The sequence below is a fragment of the Rhinolophus sinicus genome, chromosome 9 (assembly GCF_057876585.1).
Source record: "Rhinolophus sinicus isolate RSI-liver-muscle chromosome 9, RSI-T2T, whole genome shotgun sequence".
Classification (NCBI taxonomy): Eukaryota; Metazoa; Chordata; class Mammalia; order Chiroptera; family Rhinolophidae; genus Rhinolophus; species Rhinolophus sinicus.
The window spans coordinates 3,792,172-3,815,520 of record NC_142509.1 but is presented as its reverse complement, the minus strand read 5'-3'; the positions used below and the strand labels follow the sequence as shown (position 1 = coordinate 3,815,520).

At 37.4% G+C, this 23,349-nt stretch overlaps 1 protein-coding gene across 2 annotated transcripts in view; it reads right to left on the bottom strand.

Annotated features, from left to right (window-relative positions):
* Positions 1 to 23,349, bottom strand: part of CRTAM (cytotoxic and regulatory T cell molecule) — a 45,917-nt gene that overhangs the window by 17,265 nt on the left and 5,303 nt on the right. For both annotated transcript variants that reach the window (XM_074321458.2, XM_019718581.3), the window contains exons 2-8: positions 21,762 to 21,908; positions 15,816 to 15,968; positions 13,573 to 13,716; positions 12,387 to 12,548; positions 6,829 to 6,909; positions 4,748 to 4,831; positions 2,870 to 3,016 (exon numbers count right to left, since the gene is read on the bottom strand). In XM_074321458.2, coding sequence (XP_074177559.2) covers positions 2,870 to 3,016; positions 4,748 to 4,831; positions 6,829 to 6,909; positions 12,387 to 12,548; positions 13,573 to 13,716; positions 15,816 to 15,968; positions 21,762 to 21,908 — 918 coding nt within the window. The remainder of the gene's footprint in view (positions 1 to 2,869; positions 3,017 to 4,747; positions 4,832 to 6,828; positions 6,910 to 12,386; positions 12,549 to 13,572; positions 13,717 to 15,815; positions 15,969 to 21,761; positions 21,909 to 23,349) is intronic.

Sequence of the window (23,349 nt, the reverse complement as noted above, 5' to 3'; positions counted from 1 at the left end):
GGCAGAGGACATGAAGAGACATTTTTCTATAAAGGACATACAAATGGCAAACACACATATGAAGAAATGTTCAACCTCACTAACCATCAGAGAAATGCAAATAAAAACCACAATGAGATACCACCCACCCCAGTCAAAATGGCTATCATCAATAAATCAACAAACAACTGCTGTTGCGGATGTGGAGAAAAGGGAACGCTTGTGCACTGTTGGTGGGAATGCAGATTGGTGCATCCACTATGGAAAACAGTATGGGGGTATCTCAAAAATCTGAAAATGCAACTACCTTATGATCCAGCAATCCCACTCTTTAGATATCTATCCAGAGAAATCTAAAACTCCAATTCAAAAATCTTTATGCATTCCTATGTTTATTGCAGCACTATACACAATAGCCAAGACATAGAAACAACCAAAATGCCCATCGGTAGACAACTGGATTAAGAAACTGTGGTACATTTATACAATGGAATATTACGTAGCCATAAAGAAGAAAGAAATCTTACCATTTGCAACAACATGGATGGACCTAGAGAACATTATGTTAAGTGAAATAAGTCAGACAGAGAAATACAAATACCATATGATCTCACTTATATGAGGAATCTAAAGAAAAGAATAAGTGAATGAACTAATCAGAAATAGTTTTGGAGACATACAGGAAAAACTGAGGGTTGCTAGATGGGCAGGGGGGTGGGGATAAGGGGGAAGCTGAGGGGTTTAGAAAATAGTCGGTAACCACAAGATGGACACGGGGTTTTGAAAATTAATTTGGGGAATGTAATCAACAACGTAAAGATTTTGTAGGGTATCCGATGGACACTTGTCTCATTAGGGAGACCACCTCAGGGATGATGTAGATGCCTGATCACTGCACTGTACACCTGAAGCTGAACAATAATGAATGCCAACTATAATTATATATATGTATATGTATATGTATATGTATATGTATATGTATATGTATATGTATATGTATATGTATATGTATATGTATATGTATATGTATGTATATATGTATGTATATATTTACAAGAAGTGGAGTACAGCATTAGGAATAGAGACAGTGGAAATGTAATGACTCTGTGCGATGTCAGAGGGATAGTGGATGGGGGGAGGGGGGTTCACACAGTGTGAGGGATATAAATGATAAACGTCTAAGTATTGCTTTGTCTTGTGCACCTGAAACTAATAAAATTAAAAAAAAAAGTAAAAAGAAGCAGATAAAATTAAGTTAATAATGTATTTCATTTAACTAGTAGATCCAATATGTTATTCTTAGATATATTATATTCTTGTGTGTGTGTATGTGTGTGTGTGTGTGTGTGTACTGAATCTTCCGAAGTAGGTGTGTATTTCATCCTTAAAACACATCCCAAGAAGGACTAGTCACATTTCAAGTGCTCAATAGCCATATGATGTCTACTGTATTGGATAGAACAAGGCTAAATAACCACTCAGGATTAAGGAGGGGATTTAATTCATTTCAGCTTTATTTACGACGGCCAAGACATGGAAACAACCAAAGTGTCCTTTGATAGATGAATGGATAAAGAAGTTGTGGTATATTTACAGAATGGAATTCTATTCGGCGGTAAGAAAAGATGAAATAGTACCATTTGCGACAACATGGATGGATCTTGAGACTATAATGCTAAGCGAAATTAGTCAGACAGAAAAAGCAGAGAACCATATGATTTCACTGATATGTGGTATGTAGAACTGAAAACAAGAAAAGAACAAGACAAACAAATGAAGAAACAAAAACTCATAGACACTAGCAATAGTTTAGTGGTTACCAGAGGGTAAGGAGGGAGGGGGGTGGTAGATGAGGGTAAAGGGGATCAAATATATGGTGATGGAAGGAGAAATGACTCTGGGTGGTAAACACACAATGTGATATATAGATGATGTAATACAGAATTGTACACCTGAAATCTATGTAACTTTACTAACAATTGTCACGCTAATAAAGTTTAATTTAACAACAAAAAAAATAGAGGAGATTTAATCCGGGCATACATTCATGGAATGAATTAAGTAGATAGTTATTCTGGATACTTCTAAGTTCCCTTCTAGCTCTGATATGTGATGAGTGTACATATTTTTTTTTTAAATTTTATTTTATTAAATTTATTGGGGTGACAATTGTTAGTAAAATTACATAGATTTCAGGTGTACAATTCTGTATTACATCATCTATAAATCCCATTGTGTGTTCATCACCCAGAGTCAGTTCTCCTTCCATCACCATATATTCGATCCCCCTTAATAAGCATCTTCAATGTTAGTGTTATAATATTGTTTTGTTTCCAGTGATAACTTTTTAATCAGAATGCTTAAGAAAAACTTACTAACGTTGTGGTTGAGGGAAATTGAATGCATTCTTTCAAAGTAAGAATGGGACTGAAACAGTCTATTATATTCAACCCTTGATTGACCACTCCTAGAATATGAATTCCTTGAGAGTAGGGACCTTGTCTGTCATATTGACAGATGTGTCTCCAGTACCTGAAACAGTGCCTGGCACACAATAGGTGCTCAGTGAATGCTTACTGAATGGATGGATGGATAAATGAATGAATGAGTTCTCTATTTTGTATTCTTTTGTAAATGGAAGCTTCTATAATTTAATTCCAATGCCTGGAGCCACTCTAGTTTCTCTTGGTCATGCTCTTTCACTATACTTCCTGGATATTCACATCCCATGTTTGCTGAAAAGCAAACAATTCCTTATTTGAGTGATAACCCTTACCAAATAGATTGTACAGCATCTAATAGTAAAGCTTTCATTGACAGAATTTTCCCTCTTTCTAGCCAGTTGTTTCAGCATCTTGCAGCGTCAGCATCAGGTTCTCCGCCTGCTTACCTTTTTTCCAGATCACATGTGCTTTCCGAAGCTTCATTATGAAGAGCTGGACGATAACGAAGAGTACGAAAATGAGGAAGGACACGAGAGTGAGCAGCAGGATCCCGCTTTTCTTTCTCATCAATCCTAAATACTGAGGATTTGCTCCTGGAAGGAAAATGAAAGGTTTTTAGACAGTTTGGGTTTTTGTGTGTGTATGTGTTACTGAGGAGTGTACACAACACTTCAAAATGTGGTGTAGGCTAATAGGCAGCTCAAATGAAAAGATAAAGGAGAGTTTTACCCCGAAGGTAAAGAGGTTCATACTATTTATTCTCAGAAAACAAGAATACAAACAAAGCAATTTTGTGGGATGATTTGAAAACGATTTTTAAGTTACATAGATATTGAACTAGTTATTTTTCATTTCTGGAGAAAACATGTGAGAATATTGACTTAAATTATAGTCAGTCGGGGGATTCAAATTAGCTGTAAGGAATGATTTTTTTTGAGCAAAGTGTAGTTTAAGCAGCAAGAGAGGTTGTTAAGGAGTTTGAAAAACTATGCAAATAAAATGAATATTTATTAATCTTGGCTAAGTTTAATGCGGTTCTATATGAAGGCATTTGGAGATAAACTAGATGAGCCCTTAAAGATCTTTCTATACCTAGAATTCTGATTCTGTAAGCTCATCTCAACTAACAAGCATGTAAGGAGTGCCAGCTACGTGTAGAACATTGTGCTCAAAGCTGCATAAGACACAACCCTATGAAATAGGGGATAGTTCTCCAAATATGTAAACAAATAGATTAATAAAAACAAACAGAAGTAAGCTATCTATGCCAAAATTTAGATCTACATGTGTTAATATACTAATGTGTTCAGGGATTCAGAGGCAGGAGTGGTTCCTGAGTTGTTTAGGAAATTTTTCAGTGGAGATATTGACCTTGAAGGAAGTGTAAAGAGACGTGTGATGATGACTTTCCTTTCATCAGGGCCAGTTAGGGTAAATGAGGGCAAGGCAATCAAAGTAAAATAACATTTTCAGAAAAAAAAATGTGTATTCTTGACCTGCTGGAGGGTCTAAGGCTTCTGTTCTGCACTGTAGACTATGGGAAGTCACAGGGCTTTTCTGAACACAGGTGTAAAGAGTGCAAAGGAATGTTTTGATAGTAAGGTGCTGAAAATGGATTACAAGGGGAGAAACTGGTTATAATATTGCATGCAGGAGATGATGAGGGTCTGGATCAGGGTGGTAGCAGTGATAGTGGACAAAATACCCGAAGGGGAAGACTCTCAAGTCCTTGGACACTGACTTATTTTATATGTGTGTATATGTGTATGCACACACACACACACACACATGCACACATAGTAGTAAAGGATGACACCAATGTTTGGGCCTCTGTGATGCGTTAGTGGGAAAAAAAGCTGTTCAGTTTTTAGCAATGTTGAGTTTGAGGAAATGGCAGAAAATTCTAGAAATATGTAGGAAATGGAAGGAAACGGACTAATGCTCAGGAGAATGTTCTGGAAATATAGGTATGAAACTCTCCTGCCAGGTAGCAACAGGAACAATCTTGGGAATGGGTAAACTCTTTAAGAATTAGGGAAAAAACCAAGGATGGAGAAGTAAACCCAGAAACATATTTATATATAAGAACTAAGAGGAGGAAGGGAAGTTAGCTAATGGATGTTGAGAAGGAGTAGTTAGCAAAAAGTAACAGGACCAGGCAGAGTGTTTCAAGTAAACCAGGGAGGCAATTAAGTCAAGGAGCAAGGGAGTGATTAACCAATAGAAAGGTCAAGAAAAATACGGACTGAAAAAGACCTTTGGATTTACTGATTAAGAGGTTAAAATGTCAAGTGTTTATTCTAAATGTGGTGGGGAACACTTACCAATGGTCAAGTCAGGGTCTTGTGTGGTTTGTTCTTCTTCTTTTTTGTCAATCTCTGATGTACTAGAATCTTCTAGTACTGCAACTAAGGTGAATGAAACATGATATACACATATGACTATGTATGTATAGTGTGTATATATACACATAGTCATCCAAAACAGCAAAGCAGCTCTAGAAACCAAATTAAGTGGTCCTCATTAAAAAAACAACGAGGTCATTTTTAAACTACTGACTTCTCCCCAAAATGGTTGCAAACGGCCAGGCTCACTTTGCCTTATTTTTCTCAGGTAAACGTTTATTGAACATTTACTTTGTGCCAGGCCTTAAACTGAGCAGTGGTATATATTATTTCTCACCACAGCTCTGAGAAAATAGGGTTTTAGAGAAGTAAATTGTCTAAAGTCCTGCAGCAAATAAGTGGCAGAGTCAATGTTGAAACTCAGAACCCAGAATTAAAGCCATTATTTTATATTAATACTTCCTTCCTCAATCAGGCGTTTCAGTGAGAAGGTCCTTAGGGTGCTTCAAGGTAACAACTGAACAGTGGAGAATCACATCCTGAGTTTTATGGATAGAAAATCTACAGTCCAAAATGCACAAAGCAATGATTTTTATGTTGAAAAGTAGACTCAGTTGTTATTCAAACCCTGTGCTTGCCCCACCCCCCAGAAATGGGATGTATTATGATGCGTTTGCTAGGTAAGAGAAATTATAAAAATAAGAGATCTCTTTTTCTGATTTTGTTGTTTATCCTCCCTATTTTCTGTTTGTTGTTGTTTCGTTTTGTTTTTCTGTTGCAGTCTCTAGCTTTATTTAGCCCACCGCACAGCGCCACTATGTGGAAGGCAACGGAACCATCCATTCTTCTGAAAATTATTAACAGTAATAAAACCAGAGAAATTGAAAGCTGAAAGGAATTTTAGAAACGATATTGTTAAAAACTTACGTTATATTTGAAAAAGCAGAGCAGAAAATTGAGTTGTTTAGTAGTGGTGAAAGCCAATTTAAAAACAACTAGATTCTAAATGTGTGTAAAAATATTGGATTATTAAAGCAAGTAATGTGGCTGTTCCACTTCATAATATTTTCAATTTCCATTGTCCTTTAAAAATCTGTATGGTACATATTGTATTTATCAGTGTTTAAAACCCCAAACATTTACTCTTAAATATTATTCAAGATAAAATTTTTTAAATATGATCTTATACTCAGAACTATGACCATGATAATGATATGAAAGCACTTATCCCACCAAATTTAATTGTTGTAGAGCTACTCTCTGAAACAAAAAGAGGACATGTAGGAATTTATGAAAGCACCATAGCAACTGCATGCATTCCTCCATTCGTTTATTCACACTGCATTTTCTGTGTACCAGCTGTTGCCAGATATTATGCTAGGTAAAATGCAAAGATAAATTAAATATAATTTATCTAATGATCATAATTTATCTGATCATTGTCCAGAGTTAATATCTCAGTGGGTTCACTGTCTAAAAAACTGGAATTATAATCTAGGCTTTCTAAATTCTTCTGCATTTATAGTTCAATCCTGTCATCAAAAACTATCTGAGTTCTTGACAACCACATAACTGATGATTCTTCAAAGGTGGTTTTGTTATTTGATGACAAAGAACACCAAATCTCTAGATCCTGCTTCTTTGCTCTCTGTTGATACCAAGTGTTTATTTTGTGTTTGGTCTGTTTTAGACTGAAAAATAAAGAAATGGGTCTCCCTATAAACGAATTCAATTTTGCCCTTTACCATAGTGGAAATGCGCGCGCGCGCGCGCGAGAGAGAGAGAGAGAGAGAGAGAGAGAGAGAGAGAGAGAGAGAGAGAGAGAGAGAGAGAACTTACAAGGCATTAGTTACCCCGAAGCCCATCCCACTAAGGGAACACTCCTGATATGGCACTGATATGGCACTTCTCCAGGTTACCACAAAGCTGGAGCCAGTTGTATCCAGTATGGTCTTGTTACAAATTAAAAGAAAAAAATAATCTTAAAACTTAGAATTGGAAAAGTGACTTCCCAAAGAGGGACGATTTTTTAAAAATGTTTTAATGATTCCGACACTTACCAGTACTAGTGGGCCACTGAGGATCTTGAGAGGATGGAGAGCCCTTCTCCAGGACATCTGAAGCTGTCTCTTGATCAGGAACTAGGAAAGGGGAAAAACAAAATTCTGCAACTATGGAGAGCAATTTTATCCACATTTTACTCAGTACAATAGGTTGGAGAATGTATCTGGCTGCTACCTACTTGTGTAGGTTTTGCAGAAACCTCAGAACTATATGTTCTGCAGCTCTTGTGCTGGTTTGTGAATCTGTATCCTGCTGATTGTCCATCTGCTATGCTGCCTGGCTTAGAAGTACAGCATGCTGGACCTCTGTGGAGTGGTGCATTTGGCAGTCGTTAGGCAAAGGGTGTTTGCTGTCTCTGCCTGTATCAATCTACCTATCAATCTGTCTGTCCATCTGTCTATCTACCAGTTCACATATCTACCTGCTTATTTGTTAGGCGACCTTGGAGTCAAACTCAGAGTGGGTTGAATTCCAATATTGTTATTTGCTTTCTGTTGAGTGAGTTTGAACAAGGTCCCTAATCTTTCAAATGCTCAGTTTTTTGTTACCTATAATATGAAGATACAGCATTTACCTCTAGGAATTTTTTTATGGGAATGAATGCATTGCTTCATACAACATGTTTAGCATAACGCTTGACTATTTATTAAGCACAATGCTTGTTACATTTATTGTATAATATAAAGCAATGTTTAGAAATGTTTCCAGAGGTTCAGATTAGCATAGATCTGACCAGTCCATGAACAGGCCTGCAACAAAGGAACATATAAAAAACAGTTGCCTGTTAATTTGCAAATACTGATACTGATATGTGATAGATGGGTAATATCTTTATAAAATCTATGGATGCTTCTCAGCTTTTTATTTAATCAAACACCTTTCCGTGGTTTTGAAAATTTATTTTCTTAATCAAACATCTAAAATTTTGGAAAACTATAAAAAAGCCTGAACTGCATTCAAGAGCTCTGAGAAAAGGAAGAAGAACCACTAAGGAAACATTGGAGAAACAGTAATATAAACCATAAGGCTAACGTGAACTTTGTGACCACAAAGCTACTAGAGAAAATTGAAGAAAGAGGAGAGCTACTGACAAGGAAAAGGGGGAAAAGCTTGACAGAGAGTCAAATAGATGCACTAGAAACAGATTACAAGAAGAGCATTAAGTGAGAAATATAGAATAAAATTTATCAAGAATGATTAAGATCTTCTAGAATAATGTATGCCATGTGAACTCAGATAATTCTATATTTGTGTACAAAACAGTTTATATATACACATAAATACATACATCTATACTCTAGTAAATATCTGTAAAACTATATATATATATACACATGTTTTATAATACATTGTATATTATATGTATGTATATATAAACCTGTTTTCTAATAAGTGTATATATATATATACATATATATATATATAGTGCCAAAAAATGTATACATGCTTTAAAAAAGGAAAAAACTATTAAAATTATAATACTTGATATATACCAACAGCAAAAGATGAATACAAGTCAAATTTGACTTCTGCAATTACAAGAGGTCTTAAAGTGGTTACTATCAGCATCCAGACACTTCTGATTACAACGAACTACTGCTTTAGCAATGTTGACCAAAGTGTCCACTTGTATATATTTTTCTGGCACCCCCAGTATATATGTATAAATTAGAGTTTGTATTTACTTTGATTTCTCCTCTCAATCAACAAGTTCCTAAATATTTTCATTCAGACTGTTGTTTTGATTAGGTGAATACTGTTGCATTATGATTTATCTTTCTAGATGATCAGAATGTTATAGCCTTTTGCTATCCAATATAGCATCCACTAGCTACAATGACTATTTAAATTTAAATTAATAAGAATTAAATAATATTAAATGTTTAGTTGCTCAGTTGCTCAGCCACATTTCGAGACAGAATTTTGGAAAACGTGTATCCAATTCTGTAAGCTTGATAGCTTCTGAATACTTAAAGACGTCTGATGAGATCAGTGATGATATTAATGAATGTGATTATGATAGTCAAATGTGTCAACATTTGAATCATTAAATTAACATTTTCCAAATAATCAAGGCATAATGTCACCAAATCATGCCTGCATAAGATTCGTTCAAAATGCAAATTTGTTCAATGGATTTGAATGCATGAATGTCTGAAAAGTTTGTTGAGATGGTTTCAGAGTCCACATAGGAACTAACGTTTAAGAAACTAACTCTTGGGGTGGCCGGATGGCTCAGTTGGTTAGAGTGTGAGCTCTCAGCAACAAGGTTGCTGGTTCAATTCCCCCATGGGATGGTGGGCTGCACCCCCTGCAACTAAAGATTGAAAATGACGACTGGACTTGGAACTGAGCTGTGCCCTCGACAACTAGATTGAAGGACAACTAGTTGGAGCTGATGGGCCCTGGAGAAACACACTGTCCTCCAATATTCCTCAATAAAAAATAAAAAAATAAAAAGAAAGAAAGAAACTAACTCATGTCAAGTCTTAGTTCAGCATCAAAGAAGAATATCCACAATTATTTGAAAAGGCTGTTAAAATACTCTTCCCTTTTCCAACTGTGTATTTGTGTGAGGCTGAATATTTTATATATATGTATATATATATAATATATATATATTATATATGTATATATAATGTATATAATATATATATATATATATATATATATATATATATATATATATATATCAAGCAAAACAACATATTGTAAGAGATTGAATGCAGAAGTTATTACCATATGAGAATCTAATTGTTTTCTGTTAAGCCAGACATTAGGAGATTTTCAAGATGTAAAAGAATGTCATTTTTCTCACTAATTTCTTTGGTGTTGCAATATATAGTTATTTTTTCATAAAAGTATGCCATTTCTGTTAGTATTTAGTAAATTATTTTTTAAATAAATATTTAAACGTTTCAGTTTTAATTTCTAATAGGTACATTTTGACAGATGTAATTCACATAAGTAAAAGTTTTTTGGGGTCCTTAATTATTTGTAGCTGTGAAGAGGGGCCTTGAAGTCAGAAAGTTTGAGAACTGTGGCTCAACTTTTTGTTTTTATCCCACCTTCAGATAAGTAATAGGAAACCAAAATTCCTCATTTGGAATACTAAAAAGATGAAATAAATCACTTTGAAAAAAGTCTCATCTATTCCTGCTGTTGTGTTCTCCTCCAAGCACTGCACTGTGGGTTTTTCAAAGGAAGGCATATTTCTTTTCAGCACCTCCCAGACTTGGGGCTCCTCAAATGATGCTCATTTCCCCTATGTCCTACCAGGCAGAGTGTGGAGATGAAAGGGGTCATGCTTTAAAGCCTCCTCAGACAGAAAACTTCTAAATATAATTGGATGAACAAAATGTTTGTAACATCTGTATATCAATGCAGTAGCTCGCCAAAGGGAAAAAGTCATAAGCTAATGGAAGCCACCAACAGCTGATACTGAAGTTGGTCTTTGAATACTTATTGGAGATGTGGCAGCAGGTACTAAATAATAGTTAGATCATAAATAAAAGTTGAGCCTTAACCTATTACTATTAGAAACATTTTATGGCTATGATTTTGAGTCTCAGGGAAAGAAGGAAGGAAGAGAAACTGATTCCCCCTCAGTAGTAATTTCTTTGTAGATTGTTATTGCTGAAAAGTAAAATCTTTTTTCGATATTATTGGTTTTCTTATTTAACAATCTGAATGTCTTTCAGAAGCATTAGCTAAATAAAGTCTCATTTTCTCTTTGGTGATCCTCCCACATCTGCTCCCATTCCACTGATGAGGGTGGAGGCTTGAGAGGGCGTGAATAATAATGAGGCAGGAATATTTGCGTCAGATTACAGCACAGCCTGGTCTGTGGGTCCCTAAGTCAGTCTTCCAAATGCAGCTGCCAAGAACTACCTTTGGTTTGATGAGAAAGTGACCGGTGAAAAGCATGTGATAGTGAGAGGAGATCTGTTAACCAGAGCAACAGCACCATAGGGCAGCAAGGCAGTTTTACCATGGTGAAGTTCTCATCAACAAATGCCCTTCTTTGTCAGATATTTCATTTGGTAAAGAGCTTTTTCAACAAATGCATTGTCATCCAACTAGTTCCTCATTCACTAGTGTGAGTGAATCCCTGTAATTCAGGAATCTCTTTTTACACTGAGAAAAACCTTATAAAATAATCCAGGTCAGTGTCCTGTTAATTACAGATATGTGATTCATGCTACTTCTTATAAGATGCTTCTTGGCTCAAAAAGTTCTATATAGTTTTTTTTTTTCTTTTTAAAGATTTTTATTGGGGAAGGGGAGCAGGACTTTATTGGGGAACAGTGTGTACTTCTAGGCCTTTTTCCAAGTCAAGTTGTTGTTCTTTCAGTCTTAGTTGTGGAGGGCACAGCTCAGCTCCAAGTCCAGTTGCCGTTACTAGTTGCAGGGGGCACAGCCCACCATCCCTTGCGGGAGTCGAACCGGCAAACTTGTGGTTGAGAGGACATGCTCCAACCAACTGAGCCATCCGGGAGCTCAGCGGCAGCTCAGCTCAAGGTGCCGTGTTCAATGTTAGTTGCAGGGGGAAGAGCCCACCATCCCTTGCGGGACTCGAGGAATTGAACTGGCAACCTTGTGGTTGGGAGCCCACTGGCCCATGTGGGAATCGAACCGGCAGCCTTTGGAGTTAGGAGCACGGAGCTCTAACCACCTGAGCCACGGGGCCGGCCCCTGTATATAGTTTTGAAATTATTTCTTTAACTTATGGTGAAGGGATTCAAGAACAGAGATTCTGAAAATGGAGGCAACTCCTCTTTACATTTAATATTTGATATTTTGTTTATTTTTTATTATTTTTGTGTTCTGTTCAGAATATTAATATAGTTAGACTAAAATCTTCAAAACAGTTATAACAAAATAAATCTAAAGAGTAATCATGACTTAATGTGACTGCATGGGTGCTTTATAGTAACATAAACAATATAGACAAGTTTAGATTTACAGAGGGTGCCAAAAAAATGTATACACATTTTAAGGAAGGAAAACTGTATTAAAATAGTAATACTCAATATATACTGATAACAAAAGATGAATACAAGTTACGTTTGACTTCTGCAATTACAAGAGGTACTCAAAGTGGTTACCATCAGCATCCAGACACTTTTGATTACAGTGAACTACTGCTTGAGCAACTTTGACAGTGTCTACTTGTATACATTTTTTTGGCACCCCTGGTATTTCCGTTAACATTATCTCCTTTTAGATCAAATATAAAGATGCAGTGTGCTTCATATGATCTCTCCAAAAATATTACTGCAATTGTCACTATCAAAAAGCAAGCATGCCGCTATTTGCATATGACACTGTGCTAAATTTTTTGCACAGCTGGGGTTCTTCTGAATGTTGGAACAGTTGCAACCCTGTTGTCCAGCTGGAGAAATTTCAATCATTAGAAGAATTTGCTATTAAGGAGAGCTCTGTTGACAGCAATCTCAATCTGAAAGACTTTCCCCAATCCATTTAATTTTGTTTGATAGTATAATACTCAGGTAAATTAAAAATGATTATAAACATCATTCGTTCTTCTTACCTAAATCTTTAAACTGAGAAGATGCTACCAGTTTTCCTCCTTGCAGGCCTCTGTGTCGGATAATGCAGTCCACTGTTGAGTTTTTGCCATATGCGTGGACTCTGAGGGTGCTACTGCTATTACATTTCTTCCCATCAATTTCAAATTCATGGTGAGTTTTACCTGTGGAGCAATTTTAACAGGTACATGAGGTTGTGGCTATTGGATGCTATTGAATGTGTTTGGTTTTCTCAGAAACCAAGGGCCTTGACCTTTTGGCAAAAGTCTTCTAACTTCATTCTAACCACAGACAGCTGCTTTGTGCATGCCTAAGCCTAGTCACAAAGGGAAGCAGGTAAACAGAGTGGATAGGTTTCTATAAACGCTTTACTCCTGAAAAAAAAAAAATCCCAAACTTGTAATGGTCATGCAAGAAAGACAGCCTGATATTGTTGTGAAGTTCAAAGACCCAACACTACTCTGGTGGAATAAATAAGGCAAATTAAAGGAGAAATCTTTAGTGCAGTAGAATTGGTCCTGGACTGGGAATCAGACATGGTGTTTAGGTTTTTTCTCCTAGAACTCCATTTGGCTCCTTGGTTTCCTCAACAATAAAGGGTTCCTTCCAAGTGTAAGAATCTAGGAGCATGTAAAATCAGATGTATGGTTCTGTTAAAATACAAAAGAACCATAAATAGTTTCCAAGCGTGACAATTATTAATAGTTATCTGCTTCAATCAAAAGGCTCAATGCTTAGAGTCTTTGTTACTATATATTTTTAATCTGTCATTGGTGGTATGACACAATACTATACTATATAAGGAAGATCATGTATTATGTTAAGTGTGTTTTTAATTTTATGCCTACTAAAAAGCTTATGCTCAGAGGTAATAGCTCTATTTCACCTTTTATAATATTTTATGAAATTTGGTCAAATTTTAAGGCAACATAATAAATATTACATTTTAGGTTTCTACCTTGTTTTAAATAAAACATGTAATCATGTTATTTGTGATTAGCCATTAAGATTAAGGAGTAATACTGATTGGTTATAAAGATAACTTGTCTGGAAAAGAACTGATGAATTATTGAATGGTGTTTTCTAGCATCTCCTGCCACCAGAGGGTGCCAGAACATTTAAAAATCCCTTGGAAATTTAAGTAGGAAGGAAAAACAAAGGAAGGAAGAGAACTACTTCTCTACTTGCCGTAGACCTCTATGTCGTTTCCGAACAGCCAGGTCATCTGTGGGGGGGGCTTGCTTCTCAGGGTGGAGCATTTCAGTATAACGTGTGCTTCTCCGTTTTGCGTTCTGATGACTGAAGCTTCCAGAGTTGGCTTGAAAGGAGTTGCTGGGGGGTAAAAAAGGTTTTTCTGTGCTTAATTAGCTGGTCTACATATCTCACAGATAAAGCACAGAGCGTAATAATCTTCAGAGATCATTGTAGAATATGGTCTAAATTAGTGGGCATGTTCTTTTTCACTCAATCTTTCCCAGAATACAGTTAAAGGGCTTTTATGTACCTATAAAGTTAGTTTGGCTGTAGTCAGAATGTTTGTTACCCAGTGGATATAATTAATCCCTGAAGATTCCCAAACTGACTATATTGCAAAAGCAATTCTTACATTTGACATATGACTATATTTGATTGGTTGATAGAGATCTGAATTCGAATTCCTCCTTTGTCACCAACTAGTTGTAAGAACTTGGGTTAGTCCCCCAGTTTTTTGGTTTACCAGTTTCCTTATCTGTATGTGACATGAAGGAGTTGGTTGATGAGTCGGCTGTTTCAGCTCTAAACTTTCCTGGGTCTATGACTCACCTCAAGGTAAATTACTTCTGTCCTCTCCTAACATCAAAGATGCATGTGTCTTATAAAGAGCCCATTGGTCCCTTTTATTTCTACTTCTGTCCTGGAAATACTTTTTAATTAGGCTTACTTCCTCTTTCACATTTTAATTCACACTTTGGTCCAGACCTGCACTCTTCCATATTTACTCATCCACCTGCCATCGAGACATTTTAAAGCCAGCTCCAAGTGTGCACTAGATATGTTAGATGCTGACAGTACAAGTATGGAAAAGGAGTAATACTGATTGGTTATAAGGATAATTTGCCTGGAAATGAACTGATGAATTATTGAATGGTGAATTATTGAATGGTGCCATTGTCCTTCAAGGAACTAATAGCCTGATGATAGACTCAGCCCCTAAACTGTTAATTAAAAGATCATATGTTAAGTGCAATGATGGAAGTATGCATGAGGTGTTATAAAAGACTGGAAGGGCACCCAGCCAGACTGCTGTTAAGGGTGGCCAGTAAGGTGTGGCGGAAAGACAGCAGTTAGCTGAGTCGCATTGGATCTCACCCCGGCTACCGTGGGAGCCACTCCTTTTCTGATACTTTGTCACCATGCCATTACTGGAAGGCAGGCACCATACTAATTAAAGAAAAGTCTAAGAGGGGCAGCCAACTGGCTCAGCTGGTTGGAGCACACGCTCTTAACCACAAGGTTGCTGGTTCAATTTCCTCAAGGGATGGTGGGCTGCGCCTCCTGCAACTAAGATTGAACAATGGCAACTGGACTTGGAGCTGAGCTGCGTCCTCCACAACTAAGATTGAAAGGACAACAACTTGACTTGGAGCTGATGGGTTCTGGGAAAAACACACTGTTCCCCAATAAAGTCCTATTCCCTTTCCCCAATAAAATCTTAAAAAAAAAGTCTAAGAAATTTATTTGTGTGGTATGTACAATTATGTTATTTAGAGATAAATAAAAAGCAATGTTTTTAATTGATCTGTTTTGCCATGAAAAGAAAAAAGTAAAAATAGTAAGACTTCCATTGAACACAACTGACCATCTACAGAACTGAACAAGTCCCAGATGATAAGGAGGCTGTCACTTCCTATCTATGTCTCCCAACTCCACCTCCCAACAGAAGAGAGGAAGTCTTGTTTTGGCAAAGGATGTGAGCTGACTGTCCAGGGCAGCCACATCTGAATTCTGATATGAATTCATTCTGTCTTTGGATATGCTGTCATAATGTTTTACTGTATTTACATACATGTTTTGCCTTCTTAATCTAGTGTGCAAACTCCCTGTGGGCAGAGATTGTGCCTAATTCATCTCTGATTCCCTAGAGCCCAGCACAGTGCCTGGCACATAGTCACAGGCCATCAAATATTAATTTCCTCTTTTTAGCGCCTTGGAGAAAAAAAATTAGTTGGTGCCAAAGACAAATTTCACAAATTCACATTTTAATCTAGAGCTTGCAATTCAAAATGTTTTTTTTTTTTTCCTGTTCCTTTTCAACAAAAGATGGCAGAAGTGCCCAGGAAATGCCTTGCTGTACGTACATTATTAAACTAAAATGTTAAGTTTAAAAATGATATATCATTTTCCTAGGTATATTGTTCCCATACTGGGTTTACTCGCTTTCAGGCACCTACCCAGCACAATCACTTTCACTTCCTTTGTTCTCACGGAGTTGCTGTAATGTAAACACTTGTACAGGCCTTCATCTTGTGTGGTTACATTAGTCACGCTGATGGAGAGCTGATTTGGGGAGTGATGAAGAAGCTGGTATTTGGAATTTTTCAAAGCTGTACAGGAAGGAAAAAGAGCTGTTAGAAGGAAAGGCATCAGATGAATACAGACTCTCAGTGGATTGATTATTCACGGGAACAGCTTTTGATTTTAAAGGAACAAATACCACATCTTTTATTGAGCAGACTTCTAAATTCTAGTGTTACAGCTAGATGCCTCTCAATAGCTTGAAGTTACTTTATGAGATATTGTGATACTGGTATCTGTGAAACAAATAATTTGCTTTATTTGTGTTTATAGGAAATTAAGAACACTGTGCTGGTGCAAAGTTTAAATTGCAGAATTTAAAAAAAAGTTTTTATTTTTTATTTTTTTATTAAATTTATTGGGGTGACAATTGTTAGTAAAATTACATAGATTTCAGGTGTAAGGGGGATCGAAAAAAATGTTTTTTACATTATGAAAAATGTCTCACTATGATTTGCCTCTTTGAAATCTAATTCATTTGATATTGTCTTGTTACAATGAATATGAACAATAGAAGATAAATGCATTGATATTCATTGCTCCACCTGGGTGCTTTATATTTTTAATTTTTAAAAGTTCATTATTCATTTTTTTAACAATTGTTTTAGTTTTCAATTAGAGTTGGCATACAATATTATATTAGTTTCAGATCTACAGCATAGTGATTAGACATTTATATAACTTACAAGGTGATGATCCTTGCGAGTCTGGTACCTACATGACACCATGACTATTTTTACATCCCCATGACTGTTTTGTAACTACCAATTTGTACTTCTTAATGCCTTCACTTTTTTCACTCTCTTCCCTAACACCCCTCCCAACTGGCAGCCATCAAAATGTTCTCTATATCTATGAGTTTGTTTCTGTAGTTTGTTCATTTATCTTGTTCTTTAGATTCCACATATAAGTGGAATCATATGGAATTTATCTTTCTCTGCCTGACTTACTCCACTCAGCACAATATCATCTAGGTTCACCCATGTTGTTGAAGATGGCAAGATTTCATTCTTTTATATGGCTGAGTAATATTCCATTATATGTATGTACCACCTCTTCTTTATCCATACTTCCACTGATGGACAGCAAGGTTGCCTCCATATCTTGGCCATTGTAAACAATGATGTAATGAACATATGGATGTACATGTCCCTTTGAAGTAATGTTTTGAGTTTCTTCAGGTAAATATCCAGAAGTAAGATTACTGGGTCCTTCTTTGTCTCTTGTTTTAGCCTTTGTTTTAAAGTCTATTTTGTCTGGTATAAATTTGGCTACCCCAGCTGTTTGTTTGATTCCATTTTCATGAAATGCCTTTTTCCATCCCATTACTCAGTCTGTGTGTATCTTTCAATCTTAAGTGTGTCTTGTAGGCAGCTTATGTAAGGGTCTTGTTTTCTTATCCATTCAGCCACCCTATCTTTTAATTGGAGCATTTAATTTATTTACATTGAAAGTAATTGTTGATAGATATGTAGTTATTTTATTACTTATATTTTTTAATCATTGTTTTTTTCTTCTTCTTCTTCTTCTTCTTCTTAAAGAAGTCCTACTAACATTTCTTAATATAGGTTTGGTGGTGATTAACTCCTTTAGCTTTTTCTTATTGGGAAGCTCTTTATCTGTCTTTTCAGTCTAAATGATAGCTTTGCTGGGTAGAGTAATCTTGATTGTAGGTCCTTGCTTTTCATCACTTTGAATATTTCCTGCCAATCCCTTCTGGCCTGCTAAGTTTCAGTTGAGAAATCAACTGACAGTCTTATGGGGGCTTTCTTGTAGGTAACTAACTACATTTCTCTCTTTATCTTTAACCTTTGGCATTTTAATTATGATATGTCTTGGTGTTGGGCCTCTTTGTGTTCATGTTGTTTGGGATTCTCTTCACTCCCTGGGCTTGTATGACTATTTCCTTTGCCATTTAGGGAAGTTTCCTGTCATTATTTCTTCAAATAGGTTTTCAATTTCTTGCTCTCTCTCGTTTCCTTTTGGTACCCCTATGATGCGAATGTTGGTATGCTTGGTGTTGTCCCAGAGGCCACTATTTTCATTTTTTGGATGCTTTTTCTGTTCTGGTTGGGTGTTTTCTGTTACCATAACTTCTAAATCGCTGACTTGATCCTCTGCTTCATCTAATCCTCTGTTGATTCCCTCTAATATATTTTTTATATCAGTTATTGTAGTCCTTATTTCTGACTGGTTCTTTATTATGTTTTCTGTTTTCATTTTTATGTTTCCTATCTCCTTGTTATAGTTCTCACTGAGTTCATCTACTCTTCCCCTAAGTTCACTGGGCATCTTTATAACCAGTAATTTGAACTCTGTCTCTGGTAGATTGCTTACCTCCATTTTGTGTAGTTTTCTTTTTCTGGAGCTTTTTTCTGTTCTTCCATTTGTGACATGTTTCTCATCTCCTTATTTTGGCTGCCTCTCTGTGCTTGTATCTATGTGTTAGGTAGGGCTGCTATGCTTCTCTGTCTTAGTAGAGTGGCCTTATGTAGTAGGTGTCCTGTGGGAACCAGTTGCACACTCTCCCTTGGTCACCTGAGCCTGTTGCTCCAGGTGTGTCCTGTGTGTTGGTTTTGTACGTCTTCCTCTTGTAGTTGAGCATTGGTTGCTGTTTGCATGTCAATGGGAGGGATTGACCCTTGGTCTGATTGGTTGTGAGGACTTTTCATGACTAGAGTGGAAGAGCTATTGTATATAGGCTGACCCTACAGAGCAGGATTCACTTTAGCGGGACTCTGGTGCCTTCCCATTCTGTCTTTTGTGTGTGTCACCCTCGGAGAAGGCCGAGTGGTCCTCCAGCTTGGTCCAAAGCCAGCCACCAGTTGTGCCAGTCCCAGGACTTCCTATGAGGGACCCTGAAGCAGCCAAGTTCAGCTGCAGGCTGTACCCTGCCTGGACCCACCTGGTATGAGCCACAAACAATCCTCAGATGGCAGCCACCCGCACCAGGCTTGGAGGTACCTGAGAGAGGCTAAGCCATGAACCAAGCCTGGCTGCCAAGCTTGGGGCTGCTCAGCAAGCGGTATAGGGCACACTGGGGCCAGATGCTGCTTATTTGGGATTTGTAAAGCTGTCAGAGATTTTAAGAAAGGATGCAGCTTGAGCCAAAACAAGCCATTATTATGGAAAAACCACTGGAAGTGGCTTGGGTACGTCCACAAGTTGGATGAGGCAGGATTACCAGGGCAAGATCAACAGTGCTAGCCAGGTTGATGGAGACTCAGATATGGCAGCCGCCTGCATCCAGGAGTGAGGAGGGCTCAACAAAGAAACAATAAATTCTGCCAACAGTTCTACTGGGAGAGAGCTGCCACTCTAGTGCTCGCCCTGCAGCCAGACAACTCAGTTCCTCCTCATATGGCACGTTTCAGGCTGCTGCCCAGAGCTGGAGCTCAGAGTAAGTGAGTCTGTCAGTGAGTAAGTCTGTCTGCAGCCCTTGAAGAGAAATGCCTGGGACTCCAGCAGCCCTTTGTCTCATCCACAATCTCCACTGGTTTTCACAGCCAGAAGTTGTGGGGACTTCTTTTCCTGGCAATGGAACCCTTGGCTGGAGAGCCTGGTGTGGGCTTGGGACCCCTCACTCCTCTGAATGGGACATTCACAGCCAAGATATCCCTCCCAATTTTTAACGGTCACACACGAGTATGGGACCAGCCCATTCAGTGCCTCTACCCCTCCTACCATTCTCAAGGTGGCTTCTTCTCTACGTCCTTAGTTGTAGGACTTCTGTTCAGCTAAACTTCAGGCTATTCTCAGTGATGGTTGTTTTGTCATTTGATGTGGTCGTGAAAGGAGGCAAGCACAGCGTTGACCTATTCTGCCATCTTGACTGGAAAATTAAATGTTCATTATTATTTGAAGTTCCCCAAAGATTATGACTTAGTCCTTCCAGGTGTTTAGCTAACGGGGGGTGGGAGGGTGGAAGCAAGCTCAGGAGAGTTTCAACCAACAGTAAGTGTTCCTTTTTTATATTGACCTGGGATGTCCATCTCAGGTCAAAAGTCCTTTAGCAGATCAGAGGCTCCTGAAATGAGTAGTTTTGTCTTCTTTCTTTCCTTCCTTCCTTCCTTCCTTCCTTCCTTCCTTCCTTCCTTCCTTCCTTCCTTCCTTCCTTCTTCCTTCCCTTTTATTTTTCTATTAAGATTTATAACACATATCAAATATATGGTGATGGAAGGAGAACTGACTCTGGGTGGTGAACACACAATGGGATTTATAGATGATGTAATACAGAATTGTACACCTGAAATCTATGTAATTTTACTAACAATTGTCACCCCAATAAATTTAATAAAATAATTAAAAAAAAAGATTTATAACACAAATAAGCCTAAAGTAGTTAAAGTTTGAATGGCTGACCAAGGAAGTTTTTTTCTCATCTGGAGCATCGGTTGTGTGTCCTGGTTCACTGATGTTACATGAACTAAAGTTGAGGAATTCTCAACCTCAGCACTACTGACATTTGAGCCCATAATTCTTTGTTGTGGGGGATATTCTGTGTATTGTAAGATGTTTAACAGCATCCTGGCCTCCTTATTCACTAGATGCCAGAACCTCCCCACCCCCCACCTCGTCTTTCTCCAGTTGTATCAACCAAAACTATCTCTAGGTATTGTCAAATGTCCCTTAGATGGCAAACATTATCCTTGCTCGGGAACCACTGAGCCAGATCAAGGCATTCTGTAGACATTTAAGAATCTCCTCCATGTTTAACAAAATCCCAAACAAAATGACAGAAAACATATAACATAATTATCCCTACTTAAAGTTTTTCTTTCAGAACTTTTAATAATTAGTATCTACTTACTCTGTTGGAATCTAGTATTAATAGTTGATTTAGTTTGAAATAATTATATTTACTTATTTTGTACCTAACATATCAATATTAAATAATGTTTTCACAGCATACATTTTTTAGAGGTTTTGCTTTGCCAAGCAGAATAAAATTAGCTGTTTTGGAGATTTTTCCAAGTATGTGGCAGTTAGGAATATTAAATGCAAATATAAAAAGATCTCATTATGAAGGGGAGGGTTTAGTAAAATCCTGCCCAATGAGATGAATTAAATAGACTTTTACAAATCCTGTGAGGAAAAAGATTGTAACTATATGAGGTAATGGATGTTAACTAAACTTACTGTGGTAATCATTTCAAATATATCCATATATCAAATCCGTATGTTACATACCTTAAATTAATATAATGTTATGTGTCAGTAATATCAATGAAACTTATAAAAAAAGAATCCTTTTCCATCTCAGGCATCTAGGACTCACCTAATGTGTGTTTGTGAAGAGAGGAATGACTGCCTTCCTTTTCAAAGTAATGTGTCCTGTGAATTCCTATGCTCAGTGATCTCCATTTTATGTTAAGCCTGGTAGGAGAAGAGGAGATACCTGGAAGCTAGCTTTGGGATGGGATTTTGGATTGCTCATGTGGAACATGAAGCAGCTGGCTCCAGATATGGAGCACAAGGGCCCCAAATCAGTTGGCTTCCTCTTTATCATTGTGCTGCTAGTTGTTACATTGTCACTGAGACTCAAACAGTGACATGGGGGTGAGGTGGGAGCATGGAAACATGCTTTGTAATGTGAGCCCCCTTTACCAGCTATTCTGGTGGGATTTCCATTTCAGACTTCCTGTCAAAAAAACTAGCCAGGTGTAAAATAACAGGCTTTTGGGTGTAATTCACCAATAACAGGAGGTAGAGCCAAGCCCACCATTTGGGTGACTCATACTGGCTTTTTGTCCCACCAACCTCTCTGTCTGAAAAATCCCTCAGGTTGAGGTATGGTGACAATTTATTTTTCTTTCACTTACCAGGATGCTCATTTAAAAAGATGGTGAACCCAGATGGGGCCAGCCACTGCAGGGAGGCAGTCTTCGCCTGAGAAACAACACAGTTCAGAGTGAGCATGTGGCCTTCCTCCACAGTGATGGTTTCTGTGTGGTTAGTCAGAAAGGCGTCTGCAGAGGAAGAGAATTGGGGACAGTCAGAGTGGCGCAAGCCACACCAATCCTGAGCTGAGGCAGGGACTTAGTCTCAGCCCAACCTCATTCATTTATTTGATCATTTATTACACGTTTCTTATAGAAACAAATTATAAGTCAATACAAAAAGAAATGTGAGGAAAGGAGTGGGCACTGTGTGTTGGAGCAGTAAAGACATTTCTTGAAGGCAGTCAGAACAAAGGGGTGGGGTTTTGATAGGAAAAAAGGGGGAAAGTTGAACAACATCTTTTGGCACTTGCTCTCTCATATGCCAGGAACTGTGTCAGGTCATGTTACCTATATTTAATTTAACTTTGAAACTACCCTTACAAAGGAAGAATTATTTGGCTCACTCTACGGATGAGGGAGTAGAGGCTCAAGGTCACACAGGTCCTAGAGCTGGGATCTGTACCAGACATGTGGGCTAAAAAGTCCATGCCCATATGATTTGGTTGCACTCTCTAAATGATGAAACCCCAGAGACATCAGCCTTTCTAGCTTGGGTTTATAAAACGAGGGACTGGTGCATTTAAGGACAACTTATGTGTCTAGGTTTCTAGGGTAGAATGTTATAGATAGAACACTATAACCCATGATGTCCTTGTGAATTATGGCACTGCCCTTCATGGGAAGTTGTTAAGTCCCACCTGCGGAAGAGCAGGGGAAGGGTGTTCTCAGATCTCTTCCAATTTAATATTCCACAGCAGCACTTTCTCCAGGCAAACTGGGCCAACGTGAGAGTCTAATTTCCCCAAATCACGATCCCTAGAGAATGGCAAAAAATTGGATCTAAACACCTGTAAAATTATCCTCCCCAAAAAGGAAATTGATAGAAAAATAAATTGGCTTCACTGCCGATTTGGCACATATGTTGCTGTTCATCATTTCTTCAAGTTTTAAATTTAAAAAATATTTTTTGAGGATGACAGTTCTTATCAATGAAAATACTTCCATAAACATAAGAATACTGTGGGGTTAGAAATTATGAATAGCAAATGTAATGCATTTACTGCTTATTTAAACTTTAAAAAAGGAAAGAAACAAGAAGAGAGTTTATTTCCTTGTGATAAATTTCAAGTATTAGGAAAAGTGCTTCGGAGAATTTTGGAAATTCATTGGTGCAGACTTTTTAGTTTATTCCATTCCTAGATCATTAATTTCAGTCTAGCCTCTGGCATAGTAACCCAGAATTACTGTATTGTATTCATTCTGACTTTCATGGGAAAACAGTTTTCTAATGGAAAAATGTCCATATGGTCAGCAAATGGTACAATGGACAACAAAGAGTCAATAAAAAGCGATTGTGTTTTCAAAAAAAGCATTGAAGCATAACGTCAGAATTCTGCTTAGATTGGGTCATTTGGAAATATTCTCATCTAGAAAATCAACCCATAATTGACAAATAAAGGTATTATTA